Below are 20,795 nucleotides of genomic sequence, written 5' to 3' on the forward strand. Positions count from 1 at the left end.
TGTATTCTATATCCTTTCTCAGTTCTTTTTTTTTTTCTTTGCTGTAATCCCCCTTCCTTACCTGTTTGACACCCTACCTTTGACTTCTTTCCTATTCCTTTTGTCTTCATTGTTCTGTGTCCCCTAACCCTCTTCAGGCTGTACTTGTGTGTGTCCCTACATGTTTGTCAATGTGCCTCTGACAAAGATTCTACTAGGAGCAAAAGCTCAGGCTCCTTTTGACTTGACCTTTTCTTTTGATTGATTTTGTGAGACAGCTGTACTGTGTGATTTGTGCGAAAAGAGTGTTTGAGCAAATATGGTGTGACTTGGTGACGCCTGAGTATTAAAGTATAGATACATACACGATGTGTTGTGATTGTTGATTCATGATTGTGTTTATTTGAGCCAAACTTCAATGGTAGTACATGTACCTCTTGAGTCCCGTTTAAAAAAAAAACATGTTATAAGTGATAACTACATGTACCACATTTCTATGACAAATTATTGTTCTCAGATGCAAGGATAAGTAGCTTAAAACAACTATCACAACTGATAACACAGTTCTTACTGAAGTTTATGAAACAGGCCCTGGTATTCAAAATACATGTACAACAGTTGTATGTCTTTGTAGCAGACGACAAACAAAAGCAAGGGAAAACAAAGAAAGAAATGAAACTAAAACTACAGAAAGGTTTAGGATTTCATCTTCATCCTATGCAAAATTATTCTTTATTTCTCGTCTGCACTTTTATGATCTTCATCCGTATATCAAAATCTCATGTAACGATAGATACTGTACTGCTATATCTGTTCAACTGAGAGCTACTGTATTTTTTTTTTGAGGGAAATGAGAAAAGCTCACAAAACAATGTGATGCCTTACACATGTTCAGCCACTTTTATTTGGTCTGTCTTCTCGAATGCTGGTGAAAATCACTATAAAGTTCATGAACATAATTTTAAATGTACGGGGGAACCCAAGCTTTGAGCTGGCGATGTTGCATGGACCCACACTAAAAATGCATCTGCCATGTTTTGCATGTCTACATGTAAGTAATCTAATTCATACGGTGAGTTGTCAGAAACGGTAAAAAGAATATCAACCTCAGTTCGTCTCTTGATTCAGCCCTTGTTCCTGGCTGGTTTCACCTATTACTTACGAATCCTCTGAAGACAAAGTATGCCTACTAGTTAGTATGTGACCAATTTGTATTAGCAATCAATTCCACATACTGTAAAAGTGGAAATTTTCATGCATTTAACGCAACAAGAAGATAGCGTGAAAATTAAAGCATAATTTATGTGAATATCACTGCCTACCATGCATGTTCCAGTAGATAATGTCCTGATACCACGGAAGAAAAACTTGCCAAATTCATCCTGCCCAGCCAAATGTGAAAAATCACTTGCTTGATATCCACTTTTACAGTAGTAAGCTTTCATGATAATGGCTGTGATTATCAAGCTACACAACAGCGCCCTCTTTGAGTCCCAGGTCTGTTAAACCCGATGTAAAGCAGTTTCAAACTTTCACTTTCTGTTCTAAGTTTTCTTGAGTAAAAAGGCCCCAGTTTTGTCGGAAATCCAACGTTTGAATCCATCCCTTCTCCATTCATCCTGTTTGAATCCATCCCTTCTCCATTCATTCCCTGTGAATCCATCCCTTCGCCATTCATCCCATGATGCTGAATCTCATTCAAAGTGTCAGTCCTCACTCAGTCCAGTTCTTCTATAAGCTTCTGTGATGAGTTCTCTTTCACTTTGGGCAGATTTTTCTCTACCAGTGTCTTGACCTGAGAGTGCCTGATTAGATCCAATTCCATAGACCCTGGAACAAAGTCAGTACAAAAACATGATTTCTTGTACATTTACTTCAGGAGGATATTGTGGGAACAAATACAAATACAAGCAAAAACATGACAATGCAAAAGAAGTGTACATTTCTCTCTTTCTCCTCAGTCTCTTCATACATACAGTGTATATACAAGAATAGAGAAAGACAATCAGAGACTCGAGCCCCGAGTACCTCTCAAACTAGAGATTCTCCTACCGGGTCCTTTAGCAACTGGCGTCTTTGATTGCACAAATATGCTTATACAATAATATTATATGCATGTAGCAAACATCGCAAGCACAAAGCGTACAATGTTTCATGTGGCCAGGTTCCAGGATTGAATGCTCTCTGGTGCCATCTCGCATTACTTTTGAACATACAGGTATATGAGAAAAATAAAGTTGGCCAGAAAAAAGCTTTAATCTTAAGCAGAGGAAAATACATTTTGGTATCTATTCACACTATTTGTTATTGTAAAGTATCATCTCATACACATCATCACCACCATCATCATCATCATTACCATCATCATTACCACCATCATCACCTTCATCATTACCACAATCACCATCATCACCATCACCATCACCTTCATCATCACCACCTTCATCATCACCACCATCACCGTCATCACCATCATCACCACCATCACTTTCATCATCATCACCATCAACACCATCCATCACTATTATCATCATCAACACTCTCTTCTACAGGCCCAACTCACTGTGGAGTAGTTTGACATCTGCTGCCCTGTCCTTCAAGACACCAGGGTTTTCTCTTGTCCAGGCCAGATAAAAGAGGACCTTCTTCTTGGCCTGAAATATTGCTGACTTTGACTTGCTGATGCTTTCCTGTTTGGACTCAGGATCTGCAAATATGAAAGATGAATGTAATTGGATAAATAAACATTACACTGACTGAAAAGCATGCTGCTTTTCTGTTAGCACATTTGCTCTTTTTATAATTTACTACTAGAGCACTTACGGCTTATATTTTGACACTTCTCGTTTACTCTTTTTATAACTTACTACTATAGCACTGTAGGCGTATATTTTGACAATCCACAGTTAGTCTTCTATCAGTGTTACAGAAGAGAAAAAAGAAAATTAGAAAAGCAAAGGAAGAATATAGGGCAGGTGAAGGAGTGGAAAGAGAAGAAGAAAGAGACAGGAGAAGAAAAAAAAAACAGACAGAAAATGATGAAAAGAAACTGAAGGTCTATAGACCTTGTGTAAGATATGATTTCATAGTCAATTCCACTCTAGAATTTGTGCGTTCTTTAACCCTAAAAAGACTGGGGGGGGGGCCTAAAAGGCCCCCCCCCCTCGACATTTCGCGCGATTACTCAGCAACACGCAATGCTCTCGCCGCGATGCTCTATGACTTTTTCCTTTTGAGTTTCCCGCACATTTTGACACCAAATTTGTGACGCCCGGGGGTACGGTTCTGAAATTACATAACTTTTTGTACATGCACGTGAGACCGAAAATGGCTCAAAAATGTGATTTTGTGTACAAAGTCAATGCAAATTGAGTTTTATCACATGTTTCATAAAAATATGCTTATTTTTACTCTCAATGGCTAAAATCAATTTGTTTTAGTAGTATTATGCTTCAAAAAGGGTCTGCCACAAATTTTGCTGAAAAAAACAACAAAAACAAAAGGTCGAAAAAACAAAGAAATACATAAGAAATTCATAAAACAATAAAATAAATAAGAAATTAATTTTGATACCGAATTTTTTTTCAAGTACATTTGCTAAGAATGCTACAAAGAATATCTAGACCAAAAAAGAGCACTTTTGGAGCTTTATTTACTGATTTAGATAAAAAAGTCTGATTTCTCGCATAAATTAGCATAATTAATCAAAATAAAATGAAAGAAGACTATTTTGGAAAATTTAAATATACGATCTTGTAGATTACATCGCACACTACCATTGTGCAAATTGCCGCGGCGATCGCGCGATCCACGGCCGAGATCTTAAGGGGGGGCCCTTTAGGCCCCCCCCCAGTCTTTCGAGCTACCAAAATAGCCCAGTCTTTTTAGGGTTAAGTCTGTGATCATCTTTTTGGTATTCTGCATATGCATAGGCACCACAGGCTGAAATATCCTAAACATTCATCTCTATGGAATCAGCGACATGGTGAAACATCAGCTTACATTTCAACTGATTGACACTTTGCCATACAATGACGTAAATAAGCACTGAATTCATCAGTGTTTTAGTTGTAGCCATGACAAAAGGAATCATGGGCGTACGTACTCGAATACGATTTGCACCTACAACCTCCTGATCTTAGGAAAGGCGTCATCTCCAATAGACCACCGAGCTTCCGCCTGACAGCAACTGCTGGTTCTAATCCTTACAGCATGCAGCGGGTACTGCATCTTTCAAATTTACAAAATTCTTACTTCGAGATGCTTAATGCAGATGATTGACTTATTGACCTACATCAGGAGGTTGTGTATTTGAATCCTGCTCGAGTATGTACACCCATGATTTCTTTTATCATGGTAACTACCAAATTACCGATCAATTCAGTGTTTATTTACATCAATGTAGGGCAATTTATCAATCAGTTGCATAAAGCATCTCGACAGAAGAATTTCATGAATTTGAAAACTTACATTTCTTGTAGATTGCTCTACTCCGTTTCAGAAGTTCATGCAGGTCAGAGAGGGCAGCCTCTACATAGACAGCAGGAGATGAGCGACTCCTCCCCAGTAGGATGTGCACAACATCCTTCACCACGGCAACGAGCCGCACCCTCTCACTTGGTAGACTCTTGAGCTGATACAGAAAGAGAAAGTTTGTGATGAGGAATTTATTCAATTTTACTAGCATTTCACATTGTAGTCTTTGAACTTGCTCTCATAATTTTCCTCAGGACAGTACAAGAAAAAAGAAATAATTCACACTCATCCACCCACAGATTAAAAGATGTGACTCAAAAGTTGCCAATTTGAGTCATATGTTACCCTGCACCACAAAACAAACAAAAAGTCGCCAGACATGCATTTTTAGTTAGACCATAATTATGCTGAAAGAGCGGACTTTAACCTGTTGAGGACGGACTGATTTGGCTACAACATGCATTTCCCATAGACACCTGCCCGAGTATACTTGGGACTCGTCCTCAACGGGTTAAGCTTTGAAATAACGTATAACTCAAATCAAATGGACTCTCCTATTATCGTGAAGAAAGCACAAACTCAGGAAAGTGTGAACTGAGAAAAAGGGCTCCGAATTACAGTGTCTATTCAAGCGCTTAATCTTAACCTAACCGCGCTGACTGTGCGATGAATGAGACAAAAAACAGGAAGTAATCCACAAGAGTAACAACAATGAAGGGATAATCAGATTAAATTGAAATTAAGCATGCCTCATTAACTCATTCTGTCCATAATTGATGCCAACTTTCAAAGCAGTAGCATTATCCTTACAAAAGTTATTAGAGTTGAAAGTGAAGAGTGTGTACAAGGCTTTTCAGAGATGAAAAAAAGACACACCTAATCACACTGTTCAACCAAAAATGTTCGAGATAAACTGCTAAAAAAACACACTTTCCTGTCCGTTTTATGATACCAAATTTTAGCATAATGTAAAAGAAGACATGTTCTTTCAGAAAATATGAAAAAGTCAAGGTCGGCTAGGTTGACCCATTTCACTTATTTTCAGTCCTCACGCAAAATCAGTGTGTGCGACTTTTTGTTCGTTTTGTGATGCACGGTCACATATTGTAATCACCAGGATTTCATTATCTTGATCTCTCGCTCCTAACCCGGGTTACTTTACAGGTGAGCATGTCTTGCCAACTTAAACTTCTGAGCTGTTGTGTGTATCAAAGCTCATCAAAATTGCTTGAAACTGTGCAATCAATTTGCTCCACAATCGTTTGTAATGGACTGCCTAACCAACTGGCCACATGCTGACTTTATATCCCCTTTAAAATTCAGTTTATAATGACATTACAGAAGTAATATTTCCTGATCACATAAAGAAAACAGTGACAACAGGCTTGATTAAAGACTAGTCAGCTCACCTGTGTAATTGTGTGGATTGCACTCTCAATGGCATCCTCTGTGCAGGAAAAGCTAGCCTTGGCACTAACGACAGAACAGATCTCTACAAAACTCTGTAATGTAAAACAAAGACAATATGATTATTTGTAGAATTTCACAAAGATAGACATACAATGTAATCGACAATGAAAGGGTACAAACTTGTAGTGATGACAAAACATGGAGAATTATGCTGTGTTGCTGTAACCTAGCAATGCATATTAGATGTGGAGAAAAGGTTGCAGTAAACAAATTGTTGACCAAAAATAATTGTGTGGACATTTTGTGTGTAACTGTCAAATCGTTGGTTCATGACATCATCAATCATACTGTCATGACCAATACCATATTTCAGTGAAAACAATGGAAACTTTTCAATTTTGTCAGCCTAAAAATTCAAAATAGGAATCTACTTTCCCAATGATTTCAAATGATTCTACGCCTTTCATTCAGGTCAACTGGAGTTGAACTCTAAGAAAGAATTGTCCTCACCTGTATTGCATGCAAAGGAATCTCCATGTGTGAGCCGTTGTACAGCACTGCCACAAATGCATAGCAATATCTGATGGGAAGACATGGGGTCAAAGAAAGTAATAGGTAGTTGATTTTGACAGTGACTAGAGAATGCAGATGGAGGCTACTGCTCATTGACATCTGTCAACAATTGATAATTGCAAACCTTGTCTGACATTTAGTGGACACAAAGATTGTGCTTTCAGCATATTATCCTAACCATCCTGCATCACAGACTTACCAAATTATCATATTGATAACTAAATAATGGTTTAGATTACCTGTACCACACAATGTTTACAAATCCTGAGGGATGAATAGAGTTCAGATCTACCAGGGTTTTTTTTTATTCATCTGAGAATATTATGCACAGCTTTTTACAAACTTTGCCAAATTAAAGTTTAGACAGAATAACCAGAGTCAATTTTCCTCAGACTCTGGCAGCATTCTGGAATGTAAGTTCCTTTGTTTTCAACTTCTGTTTTCGGTTGATTCATGCTCTATATATGCTTTAGTGGATTTAATCAGGAAGCACATACTACTCAAATTTCTGCCATATACTCACCCTAACCAGTATTAGCAATAAAATGATTGTTTACTCTTTTAACCCCTTTAGGACGGGCTGATTTTGCTACAACACACATTTCCCATAGACCCTTGTCGGAGTATACTAGGGACTCGTCCTCACCGGGTTAACTGCAGCACGATTATTCACATGGAAATAAACATGTCAGCACCTCATTGAAAAGGATACAGGATATTGACGAGGTTGAATGCCACCAGAGGAGAGGGCCGTGTCTTGATCAATTCAGAAAGGCTGGGGACGGAGTCTAGAGTTTTTGGTGGCTGGCTAACTGGAACTTTGGGTCTTTTCTCTGGTCCTGACGCATTTCCCAACTCACTTATTAGCTCACGATCCTGTTTGGTTTGTCAGAGAAAATATGAAATCCACAAAATACCTCAGATATCAAACATACAAGTAAAAAGCACAAAATATATAATCACTGGATGTCCTGGTATGAATTACATACATACACTATAATATTATTCTATGTCAACTATAACAATGTCAGAATTTTGGAGCTTCGGGACAGCCTGGTGGTAGTGTCACTGCCCAGAAAGCAGTAGATGACAGGTTCTAGTCCCACTGGTTCCTTTTTCCGACATGTTTGTTAATTTACAGATCAGTAGTTGCGATCTTAACAAATTTAATTTGTAGAGGGAGACAAAGTGAAGAAACTCACACCTGAACCTTCACCCCTCTGAATAATATCTTTCTTTTTCTCAATACTATTCTATACCTTATTATTCATGCTGTACTGTGTACTCTTTAACTCTGTGATTTGTTTTGATATTGTATGGATATACCTTGGATATGACTAGATATCGATATTCATAATAACTTTGAATGTGTCAGGATTGTTTTGATTGTTGTTACAATCTTTCCTTAGTCTATATTTAATTTAGACTAAGGAAAATCAGCCTCACCTGAGAAGTGAGCCAACAATGCCTGGACATTATCAGCAATAAGTCTTTGTTGAATCTAGAGTAAATTTACCAGGGGTGGATCAAGGAATTCCACTAAAGGAGAGGCGCCTTTACGAAATTGAAGGGAGGGTGCACGCCACCCCTCCCCCCTTTTTTTCTGTTTATTTCTTTTGTTTTAACCCCCCCCCCCCAAAAAAAAAAAAAAAAAAAAAAAAAAGATCACAAGCCCTGTGTGTCCCCCTCTGGATTCCCCACTGGTTTTACAGAATCAGAATAGTGAATATTCCACTGATTTCTTCAATGGAGGTTCACTCACATGATTGGTCCACCAGGGATCCCACTCTTCTAACATGGCTCCTATCCCTCCACCTTGGAGGACCTCGTCAAATTCTCTCCGCTCCTCTGGGGTCAGCTTGTCCCACACCTTCTCTGGTTCCTTGTCTGAAAACATGAGGGAGAGCGTCAGTTAACTTTCTGTAAGCCCTCTTGTCTGTTATAATCATATTATATGTATGCTATGTTGGTGATAAAGAGAGGCCGTTCAGCACATTCTGGCTTCTAATCTGCTTGAATATACTGGTATTCATTTCCAGAGTAAAATCTAACCCTAAAGGGGCCGGGCTTTTTTTGGCTATGCTCAGACCGGGGGGGGGGGGGGGGGGATGGATTCCGGCCCCCCCTGAGATCTCGGCCATCGGTGGTGTGATCGCGATGAAATTTTGCATGCGTGAGACCCACGTCATAATCTACAAGATAATGTCATAAGATTTTTTGAAACAATCAATATCTAATTATAATTAATTAATTATGCAAATTAAGTTCAAGATCATATTTTAGCCTAATTAAGAGCATTGAGAGTCTAATTTTTGATCTGTAAATCTGTTTTAGCATATCCAACAATTGTACATCACAAAAACTTTCAAAATTCATTTCAATTCTTATGTATTTTATTGTTTTCAGAATTTCTTATCTATTTCTTTGTTTTTCAACTTTTGTTTTTTTCTTTGTTTTTTCATTGGAAATTGTCACTGACCACTTTTCTACCATAATTAGCACAAAACTAATCAATGAAAGTGATTAATTGTAAAAATAATCGGGTTTTTATGACTTTCACGACAGAGCACTGTTTTCCATAGGAAATGTACACAAAAGCAGGCGCGGCGCTAGGGTGCAATTAACTCGCCAAAAGCTTATGACCTCGAAGCCTCAGTTGCAAAAAGTAGACAGCTTGTGTGCGTAAAACCGCTGGGGAAGTGTTGCAGGACAATCGCAATATCTCACCTCAAAGCCATCAAATGATTAAATCTATACAGCAAACTGAAGAAGAAACTATTCTCTAACTCGTAATGTTAGTTATTTGGGGTTTTATTGAGGATAAACGTGTGAAAATAATGTCGAAACTTAGCTTCCAAAACAGAAAATTTGGTCTCAGAACAAGTGTTATTTTCTCACATTTTCCTTCATTGCACAAAAATGAAACTTCGGTATATGACTTATGGTAGTATATCCATGCTGCTCTCCAAATATCTTTTCTGTATCATTTGGCGCACAGCTATGTCTGGAAAAAATCGAGATCACTGTCACTTGTGACCCACGTAAAAATCCATGGCGTAAGGAATACGCAGTCCGATGTATTGGTTTTTGTGCTGCTTGAAACAGTTGAAGCACAAAGCAGGGTTCCTCTCTTGCCCACTCACCACCCTGCTGACCGAAAATCGACCTCTGTCGCATTGCGCCGAGCCTGACACCGCTGATTGGCTAAGCGTGCACTTACCAGTAGAAAACGCATGCGCAGGAGGATGATCTAGTTGTGCATGTCCAGTATCTTCTCTTAAAGTTGGTTGTCTTTTTGCTCTTATTTTCACCTAACTACTAATTGCACAAACACGAGACTTCGCAGGTAGTGAGTCTGGTGTACACAGACTAGTAATATGTTGATCAAATGCATATTCATGCAGGCGCAGACTTGTGTCGGGAAAAAATCATAACCCTTTCCCACAGTCGACTCAAGCAGAAAAATACACATATCTCGAAAGATACATCAGCGTTTTCGCCCAAAAATCATATGAAGGATGATATATTCATATTTGATATATGTGTGAAGTTTCAAGGGATTTGGTGGTAAAATAAGGGAGATACGAGGAGGTGAACTTTCGAGATTTTTTGTCCTTCGCTCCGCACAGCGCTTCGATGACCGTTAAGAATTCAAAAGCTTTGGCCTCTTATCAGTGAGTTAATTGCACCGTAGCACCGGGGCTGAAAGCACAAAATTGTGCCCGTTTTGGGGCGACATTCCGTTACAAAAATGGGCGTGGCTTCGCATAAGTATGCGCGGATGTCGCAAATTTGGTCTCAAAAGTTGCGCGAGACTTGAACAATCAAAGTAAAGAAGCTTCGCAACGAGGCCTTCTCGCATTACAGAATTATAGCGCGAAACGTCGAGGGGATGGGCGGATTCCGCCCCCCCCCCCCCCAATAGACATAACAAAGAAAAAGGTCAGCTACTGACACACAATAATTATTGACAGATATGCATATTATGAAAGTCAAGCTACATATTCAATGCAAGCATTTTGGGGAATAAGTTACAAAGATGATGGAATACAGGTAAAGGGAAAACCTGGGGTTGGGCTACTGATGGCATAATGTCAAAGAAAGGCAGTACATTGTTATTACCAAGGTCAAGTCCAGCTAGCCTTCTTTCCAGGCTTTCCACCTGTCCATTCTGCACCTCCTCATCTTCATCATCACTGTCAACAGTTGGTTCCTCCATCTCAAGTCGCCTCAGCATCTCTAAGACTCGCTCCTTGTCTTTGTGGCTGATGGAATGCAAAGCAAATCCCAAATCTGAAGTACAGTCCAGCTTGCTGAAGTCAATCTCCCACAAGTCGAAACGATGGCCTAAGTTGAAGATCTTTTCAAGCCCTCTTCTCTCTGTACTCTATCAATTTTAATCCCTCAGAAGTCAAATTTTCTCTAGGTCGGAGCTATTGCTTTAGTCCAAATACATTTGATGTTACCAAGCAAGGTTGACTGTATTGATGCCCAAAAAGTTCAGATTAACTTTGGAATGATGTAAATCAAACACACAAAATGGAGTCAAGAGGTTGTCTTTTGAATTTGGATGTGATTGGATGTGTAAAACACAGTGAAACTTCATGTAACTGGGTTAGAGACTAGATGAGGTGATGATGACATCACCTTCCAACTCTCCCATTCGTTGTACACAGAAAAAAAAAATCATGTATGCTTTTGGTCAATAACACAGCAACATTAATTCCTGATTTTCTCTAAACAGGAGCTACGATTTTTTATCAAAGTTATTACAACATTTCTGTAATTTGATGAAAAGGATACAAATTATTCTCCTTAAAATGAATTCATGACAGGTTAATGTTGAGATGAGAAATATTGATTACAGGACTGTAACAGTAAACGTTTAGTGAACATTAGCTTACCATGAGTTTGATTGCAAAATGACTTAACTCCATTCTTGTCAATTTGAACTTTATGTAATTAAATCTGCTAAAAACAAAGAAAATAGTGAGAAATATGAATTTTTTTCTTCATATCTTCAAGAACATTCCTTGCTATGCACCAAGTGAGATATCACTGGAAAAAGTTTGATTTTGTTCTATCAAATGATGGACTTAGTTCAAAATGTTTAAAAATGACGCTTAGTCCATTTTGTGATCAAACTCTTCATAAATGTACATACCTTCCTTTTGTCTCCTTCAAAGCCTGAATGAAGTTTTGTTTGTAGAAGGACTCGGAGCACTCAGAATGCTTCTCACCCTTGTAGCAAGACAGAGAGCAATAGGAGACATTGCAGCGGGGACATGTGTAGGACGCCCTCGCTCTAAGGCATCTGAAATGAAAATGGGATGATGCAAGGTTACATGGACAAAACATTTGCCAGTAAGAAAACTGACTAACAGATGATTACACGTGCCTTACTGACCAACCTGTATTACTTAGCCATATGGACAGCTGACTTGCGATGAAGTCAGACCTGCCTTATGAACAAACTGTGTACAACAACAATCTGCCTTCAGCAGGGACATAATAAAAAAGCAATGATAATAATGTTTGTTATGTAAAAAAACAGGTTTAAAACATTAGAAGATAAAATGAATTGATGTGCCTTTTGCTTTCACTGTTTTCGAGTCAGACACTCATTATTTATGGAATGGATTAACCAGTAAAGAAAAGGAGTACCAGTATGAGAGTGATAGAAACTGATGCAGATAGCACACAATGCTCATTTAATCTTTCACTTGCTACCAGGTATTATACTAGACATTGCATTCTATACCATCACCTACAAAATTGTACCAAACCTGTTGATGGGCAGGTCACTACTAGCAGTCAAAGGGAAAGTATCTAAAATTTATTTAGATTTCACAACCTCACAATTAGTTAAAAGAAAGGCACCTAAAAGAAATGGGTTCACAGATTATCGTGTTCCTGGCAGAACAGAATGAACGGATGCAATTCAAGAAATGTATTCAAGTTGATGCTTGTAAGATGTCCTCAATTCAGCCTGCGGGCTGCATGGGTTGTTATTCAATAAATACATTTCAATAATAAGAAAGATGTGCCCAGCAGAATGCCATTACGATGGCACAGGTCATTGGGGCCGCGGGCGCGCGCGCGCGCGCGTACTACTGTATGTTCCTGTTTTCCAATAATACTATCGCACTTACACCAAATCAGGGCAATGGGACTAAAGAAGTCTCGTCGCAGTAGTCTCGTTATATTTGAGCATCATTTCTCACTCTTTCTTATTCCATCATCTATCTTTAACATGATTTCCATTATCAAATGAAGATACAATGTAACTTACAGTTTACAGACGCCAATTGACTGCTTGAAAGTGGCGGGTTGACCCAGTACTTGCTCGACAGAGAACGTGTTTCTTTCATCACAGGGGGCCGCCATGTTTGAAATGCCGCCCTCAGCGCCCAATAACGGGGGACTTCCGAAATCTTTCCAGAGACTTTCTAGCAGCTGCTCCAAAGGGGGTGTACGTTTTCAAAAGTGGGGGTGGGGGAGGGGGACACTTCCGGGTCTCAAGAGTTAATAAGCAAAAAAACAAAAAACAAACAAAAAACCACCAACAACAACAAACAAACAAACAAAACAAAACAAAGCAAAACGAAAACGAAAAAAAAAAGGCCTTCAGCGCTACAGTAGCTTCTGGGGGTTCCTTTAAAAAAAGAAAAAAGAAAGGTCTTCAGCGCAAAAATATAACCTTACTGCGCTCACACTTCAAGGTTTCTATCTATTTCTTTCTAGTGCTACTTACGCACTTGCGGGGTAAAAAAAAAGCGGAGGAGGGGGGAGTGATGACACCTTTGTATTCCTTTGTAGTAATATGATGCAAAAAAAGTGGGGGCGATCTATTCTCATTGCTACTGACTTTACATATCAGAAATCTTCGGGTGGCTAAATGAAAAAAAATATACACGTGTATTGCAAAGTCATGGGCGGCATGCGTGCTGTTCGTTTGATGCATGCTTGGACGCACTCCATGATACTGCAAGACTTTTAGTGTACATGTTTTTGGAAAATTACGTCACTTTTTTTTTTTCATACAACACTTTCTGAAATAGTTCATGTAGGCTAATTGAGACATCAAGAAGCAATGTTGAAGGACATCATCCCGGGTTTCTCCATCTTTTACAAAAATAAATTTCATGACTTTCCTAAATAAACTCTTAGAAATCCAGAACCCTTTTCCTAGACAATAACTTCATGAAATTAATCTAAATGGTTTGTGGTAAACAAACGGAAATGACTAGGCCAATTACTATCATTTACGGCTTGTGTATTATTACATCAACACTGTCGTTGGACGACAATTTGGTCTGAGCTTCTTGACGAAATTCTTGTCTTAGAAACAATATTTGCTACTATTATTGCAAAAAAAAAAAAGATGATCATTGAAAGGCAAAAAAAAAAATGAATGCATAAATTCTCCAACTTTTCCGTAATATATCCATGATTCTGCATTTTCCATGACTTTTCAAGGCATGGGAAAAATATTTTAAAAACTCCATGACTTTTCAAGATTTTTCAGAACCGCAAGAACCCTGATCATCGCTCGATGCAAGCTTCGTATACGACAGTAAAAGATCCCTCTATATATGATTTTTCTAAACAATTATTCTTCTCATATCCATCTCCCCTTTTTCATATGAATTTGAACCCCCCCCCCCTAAAAAAAAGAAAATACAGTAAATGAATGAATAAATAAATTTGAACATGGCCTATATTCTACTTAATTTCGAGCTCCTGGTCAGTTACTATTACGGAACTCGCCGAGGGTACAATTATCTTCGGGCCGAGCTGCGCCCCTCATATCCATGTAGACTCCTATTTCGAAGAAAAGAGTATGTTCATGGAGTATGTTGATTATCATTGAAAATAATATGCTTCAGTGTAAGACCTAATGTTGGTTATGCATATATCATCTGCATTATTATGCCACGTTCTATCAGCAGATTGTTCACACACAGACACGCAAACGTAGACACATACACACACACACACACGCACACACACATACACACACACATACACACACACAAACACACACACACACACACACATACACACACACACACACACACACACACACACACACATACACACAAACACACACACGCATTAACACAAATCTATATTCATGGGCCTACTAGCCAGACCACCCGAATGGACTCTGGCTTTACAACTTCCGTTTGTTCCAAGCACATTATACTCATGCTTTTACAGGACTTGACTAATTTAAAGTTATGCCGATGTTTTTCATTATTTACGTTACCCAGGTCTAAATGGGTAAAAATAACTATTATGTATTGTTATTCTTTCTTGAAAAGTTCTCTTTAGGGCGGACGTCCACTAAGGCGCGGACAAGCCCAGGAAGGGTTGCGGAAGCAAATTCTGTCATTTCGGCATCCTGTCCGCGTCAGACGCGGAATAAGTGTGTGTATCAGCTTGTCCTGGGACATTCCTAGGTATGTCCGCTGACTGTCCGCGGACTGACTGCGGACATTCCTAGGAATCACTCCGGAAGAGCGCAAAATACCTCGGAATATACTAATCGTAGCCGAGCAGCGTGGAAACATCTAGGATTACACCAGGAATGAACGCGGACAATCAGGATGCCTTCCGGACAACATAAGTTATTCATGCGGACAAACTGCGGACATTACCAGGAAAATGGAAAGGTATAAATTTGGCGCTGACTTTGACTTTTCCTCATTTGACTGCTAGCCGTCATTGATGCTCCTTGTTGTACTTCCGCAGTAGCTGCTGATATCATATTGATATGATTGGTCAATATTATTTTACAAATGTGACCACCAAAAGTCGAAGAATAGGACTGTCTGCATGTCGGCTGACGACTCATTTTATTATTATTATTATTATTATTTGTCTCATCTGGGAGAACAATCTTTTCTCTGCCTACAGTCACATGGATGATAATCGTATTCGCAAACTTTTTGAACCATATTATATATATATATATATATATATATATATGTGTGTGTGTGTGTGTGTGTGTGTATATATATACATATATACATATAAATATATATGTGTATATATACATATAAATATAAATGTATAAAAACGAAGAGGTTGTTTGCAAAAACCGATAAGTCCATTTTTGAAGATTTTGAAGTACGGTCTCTATCATAAAGTACAAAATAATACCTTTAAAATGATATATTGGTCACTACATAAGGTACATTTTTGAAGTTATGGTCAAAAGAAGCAAATATTTTCTTATTATTCTCCTTATTTTTCTTGACCTTTAATCGCAAATATCTTCGTTTGGCAAATATGGACTTATCGGTTTTGGCAAACAAACTCTTCATTTATATATATATATATATATATATATATATATATATATAGTACAATATATAGTAGGATGGAAGGCGTTGCTTTATTAGTGACTTAGCTGGACAGTCTGTTTCGGCCGAAGCCTCGTCAGCAACTAAATCAGTTTCTTGTTAAAGTACAGTGTAAGACATACGGCTCTGGTGCACTCAAGCAAGCAAACAAAAGATACAAAAGATACAAAAATACATGCACGTGGCTACTTAACAGCACAATAAAGTTGATAATGACACTGGTACTGGGCTTAAGGCAGGGGTAATACACTTGTATGGCTTAAATTGTTACATGTGGAAGCCGGGGAGGGGGGGGGGGGGGCTAACCAAGCTCTGCGAGGGAAAACTTTTTCTTATGTTTACATGTTGAAATGAGTTCTGTTCTTGAGTTCAGGATTGCTGGTTTCTTGGCCGTGATGATGTGGTATTTCTCCCATAGACACAGGTTGCAGCGGTTTGTTTTTGGCGAGTACGGTTGGGCGTGCCTGACGATCCTCCATGTGAGTGAGTAGGGAGTGCCTTCATCCTTCAGTCCCCAAATGTATTTACTCAGTTCTGTCTGGTGTCGCTTTTCCCTGTTTGTGAAGCTTGCCTTGTGTGTGGCATATCTGGATTTGAAGGAGGTTGAGGTAAGGCCGATGTATATTTTCTCATCTTCCGGGGTCGCTACCTTCGCTTCGTACGCTTCGTATATGATGTTCCTGGCTGTGCATTTCCCAGGGATCGGGCAATCTTCCTTCTTTCTGCAGTTGCAGGAGTCCCTGGCTTGCTCTTGACTGTTGTTGATTATTTTGTTGTTGTGTGCCTTTGTTATAGTATGCATATTGTCCATGCAGCTGTAGCTTACTTTCAGAGTGTTCCTGTTGCATATCTTGCGAAGCTGATGCCCTTTAGGGAAGTGATGCTCGACGAGGGCTAGGAACTTCTTCCCGATGTTTGTTTTTACATGTCTGCTGAACGGGGGGTTGAACCACGTTATGTTTCGTTTCCTTTGGTGTTGTCTTTCTTTTCTGCAGCTGCTGGTCTCTTTGGGGGTGTACGTCAATGTTGTTTGGTGTCCCGCCTCGTGGAGTGCGTTCTCGTAGTCTGGTTTGGTGCTGTTGAAGATTTCCTCGTTGCTGGAGATGTTGGATAGGCGGGTCTGGATGGACTGTGGTATTCTCTTGGTGACGGTGGGTGGATGATTCGATTCTGTATGTACGTATAGGTGTGAGTCCCCTGGCTTCGAGTACGGTTTGAATTCCTTCTTGGTGAGGTCGAATGTGACATCGAGGAAGTCGACGATGGTGTCATTTGCACTGGCCGTTATCTGTAGCCCGAACTCTTTGAATTTTTCGCAGAGCATCTTTTTGGTGTTCTCGGCTGCTCTGCGGGGTTTGTGGATAATGGCAAGACCATCGTCTCGGTAGAGCCCGATGTTTTCTTTGGGGATTATGGTGCCGATTTCTCCTAGTATGTATGCACCAACAAGTTCGCATGTTTCAGCTCCATCGTATGAGCCCATCGTGACATCGAAGAGGTCGTCTGCGTTTGCTTTTTGCCAAGGCTCGTTGTCATGGAAAAGGAGGGTGTTCTTGGCGTGGAAGATGATCTCTTCTTCGGCTGGCGTGATCGTGGTGAATGTTTTTGCGTATTTGATGGCTTTATTGAGCAGTTTCCTGTCAATGGACGGGTAGAAATTGACGACGTCGAACGAAAGGAATGTGGAGTTTTGCCTTGTCGGGGTACCCTTGAACCAGTTGATGACTGCGGTGGTGTTTTTCCATTGGTTGACCTTCGTCGCTTCCAGGACCTTGCCATTGATTCTCTCCAGCACTCTCTTCGATATGATGCCGATTTCACTCTTGCTTGGGTTGATGAGCCTGCATGTAGGGTGATTCCGGAAATTGTCTTTGTGGTCTTTCAGTGTGATGTATGCTTGCTTCGGGGCTAGAACCTGGATCCTGTCGGAAAGCTCTAGATTGTCGGCGATCCTTTTGGCCTCTACATTCGTGCTGTGCTCTGTTTGGTGGTTTGACCTCCTGTATGTGGTTGTGACATTATCTCTCATCAGCTTGTTGTATTCTCTGGGAGTGACTGAGTAGTAGTTGTTTGTTTTGTCGGCAGGCACCAAGATGTTTTTCTCGCTGCGTATCCTTCTCAGGTCCTCCTTTAGTTTGTTCTGGAATGGTGAGTTGGCGTTGCGGAATTTGACATCTTCAATCAGTTTGAGCAAGTCATCTTCGAAGGGTTTCAGCTGAGGGACAGAAGGAGGGGACTTTTGGCTTCTGAATCCGTAAGTTTCTCTGTAGTCGGGCTTTGAGTCTTGGTTTAAGAAGAAGAATGCTCGCCATCGTAGTCGTTTTATGAAGTCTTCAACTTTCTGTATCAGTCTCTTGATGTATTCGCTATCAGGCCAACTCACCATTCCAGAACAAACTAAAGGAGGACCTGAGAAGGATACGCAGCGAGAAAAACATCTTGGTGCCTGCCGACAAAACAAACAACTACTACTCAGTCACTCCCAGAGAATACAACAAGCTGATGAGAGATAATGTCACAACCACATACAGGAGGTCAAACCACCAAACAGAGCACAGCACGAATGTAGAGGCCAAAAGGATCGCCGACAATCTAGAGCTTTCCGACAGGATCCAGGTTCTAGCCCCGAAGCAAGCATACATCACACTGAAAGACCACAGAGACAATTTCCGGAATCACCCTACATGCAGGCTCATCAACCCAAGCAAGAGTGAAATCGGCATCATATCGAAGAGAGTGCTGGAGAGAATCAATGGCAAGGTCCTGGAAGCGACGAAGGTCAACCAATGGAAAAACACCACCGCAGTCATCAACTGGTTCAAGGGTACCCCGACAAGGCAAAACTCCACATTCCTTTCGTTCGACGTCGTCAATTTCTACCCGTCCATTGACAGGAAACTGCTCAATAAAGCCATCAAATACGCAAAAACATTCACCACGATCACGCCAGCCGAAGAAGAGATCATCTTCCACGCCAAGAACACCCTCCTTTTCCATGACAACGAGCCTTGGCAAAAAGCAAACGCAGACGACCTCTTCGATGTCACGATGGGCTCATACGATGGAGCTGAAACATGCGAACTTGTTGGTGCATACATACTAGGAGAAATCGGCACCATAATCCCCAAAGAAAACATCGGGCTCTACCGAGACGATGGTCTTGCCATTATCCACAAACCCCGCAGAGCAGCCGAGAACACCAAAAAGATGCTCTGCGAAAAATTCAAAGAGTTCGGGCTACAGATAACGGCCAGTGCAAATGACACCATCGTCGACTTCCTCGATGTCACATTCGACCTCACCAAGAAGGAATTCAAACCGTACTCGAAGCCAGGGGACTCACACCTATACGTACATACAGAATCGAATCATCCACCCACCGTCACCAAGAGAATACCACAGTCCATCCAGACCCGCCTATCCAACATCTCCAGCAACGAGGAAATCTTCAACAGCACCAAACCAGACTACGAGAACGCACTCCACGAGGCGGGACACCAAACAACATTGACGTACACCCCCAAAGAGACCAGCAGCTGCAGAAAAGAAAGACAACACCAAAGGAAACGAAACATAACGTGGTTCAACCCCCCGTTCAGCAGACATGTAAAAACAAACATCGGGAAGAAGTTCCTAGCCCTCGTCGAGCATCACTTCCCTAAAGGGCATCAGCTTCGCAAGATATGCAACAGGAACACTCTGAAAGTAAGCTACAGCTGCATGGACAATATGCATACTATAACAAAGGCACACAACAACAAAATAATCAACAACAGTCAAGAGCAAGCCAGGGACTCCTGCAACTGCAGAAAGAAGGAAGATTGCCCGATCCCTGGGAAATGCACAGCCAGGAACATCATATACGAAGCATACGAAGCGAAGGTAGCGACCCCGGAAGATGAGAAAATATACATCGGCCTTACCTCAACCTCCTTCAAATCCAGATATGCCACACACAAGGCAAGCTTCACAAACAGGGAAAAGCGACACCAGACAGAACTGAGTAAATACATTTGGGGACTGAAGGATGAAGGCACTCCCTACTCACTCACATGGAGGATCGTCAGGCACGCCCAACCGTACTCGCCAAAAACAAACCGCTGCAACCTGTGTCTATGGGAGAAATACCACATCATCACGGCCAAGAAACCAGCAATCCTGAACTCAAGAACAGAACTCATTTCAACATGTAAACATAAGAAAAAGTTTTCCCTCGCAGAGCTTGGTTAGCTCCCCCCCCCCCCTCCCCGGCTTCCACATGTAACAATTTAAGCCATACAAGTGTATTACCCCTGCCTTAAGCCCAGTACCAGTGTCATTATCAACTTTATTGTGCTGTTAAGTAGCCACGTGCATGTATTTTTGTATCTTTTGTATCTTTTGTTTGCTTGCTTGAGTGCACCAGAGCCGTATGTCTTACACTGTACTTTAACAAGAAACTGATTTAGTTGCTGACGAGGCTTCGGCCGAAACAGACTGTCCAGCTAAGTCACTAATAAAGCAACGCCTTCCATCCTACTATATATTGTACTACATGGGCTCCTATATAGTTGAGCACTGTCAGCCATATTGCAGTTCACACTCTACTTACGTATATATATATATATATATATATATATATATATATATATATATAGACTGCGAGAAGGGGTCTCGACCATTTACAGTACCAGTGTAGCTCCTTCATTTTTTACATTCAGTGTGAAAAGAAGAGCAAGGTGGACGTAGCTAGGGTCAACGTGCCTGTTTATTGCCGCCGAGCTTTCGGTCCCAAACGGACCTTCATCAGGGCTGTAACGATACAAAAATGACTCACTCGTATGGCTACACTAATAAATATATATTCATATATATATACTAATATAAATCTAACTGGCGTGAGTCTATATTGACTGTGTAATCAATCAATCCGTAATTACAGCTGTATATAACATATTCCAATAATTCTAGGTCCAAACATGTTGCGAATTCACGTATTGGCTCCAA

The 20,795-nt window shown here is 40.3% G+C and overlaps 1 protein-coding gene across 1 annotated transcript; it reads right to left on the reverse strand.

Annotated features, from left to right (window-relative positions):
* Nucleotides 1-695: 695 nt before the first annotated feature.
* Nucleotides 696-12,825, reverse strand: LOC140229785 (zinc finger HIT domain-containing protein 2-like). Its single transcript, XM_072310019.1, has 10 exons — nucleotides 12,731-12,825; nucleotides 11,603-11,752; nucleotides 10,561-10,703; nucleotides 8,201-8,325; nucleotides 7,151-7,314; nucleotides 6,376-6,445; nucleotides 5,865-5,957; nucleotides 4,450-4,612; nucleotides 2,543-2,686; nucleotides 696-1,809 (listed from the first exon to the last, which is right to left on the reverse strand). Exons 1-10 carry the CDS (start codon nucleotides 12,823-12,825, stop codon nucleotides 1,697-1,699), a joined length of 1,260 nt encoding a protein of 419 aa, XP_072166120.1. The 3' UTR covers nucleotides 696-1,696.
* Between the last annotated feature and the right edge of the window lie 7,970 nt (nucleotides 12,826-20,795).

The sequence above is a fragment of the Diadema setosum genome, chromosome 6, assembly GCF_964275005.1.
Source record: "Diadema setosum chromosome 6, eeDiaSeto1, whole genome shotgun sequence".
Taxonomy (NCBI): Eukaryota; Metazoa; Echinodermata; class Echinoidea; order Diadematoida; family Diadematidae; genus Diadema; species Diadema setosum.

Bases quoted from the DNA above. Each gene is read 5' to 3' on its own strand.
- LOC140229785 (XM_072310019.1), bottom strand. From the start codon at position 12,825: ATGGCGGCCCCCTGTGATGAAAGAAACACGTTCTCTGTCGAGCAAGTA. The intron at 8,326-10,560 runs GTAATAACAATG...TCATGTTTTCAG, and splicing joins GCTAGCTGGACTTGACCTTG to ACAAGGAACCAGAGAAGGTG. The intron at 4,613-5,864 runs GTGAGCTGACTA...TTTCTGTATCAG, and splicing joins CAATCCACACAATTACACAG to CTCAAGAGTCTACCAAGTGA.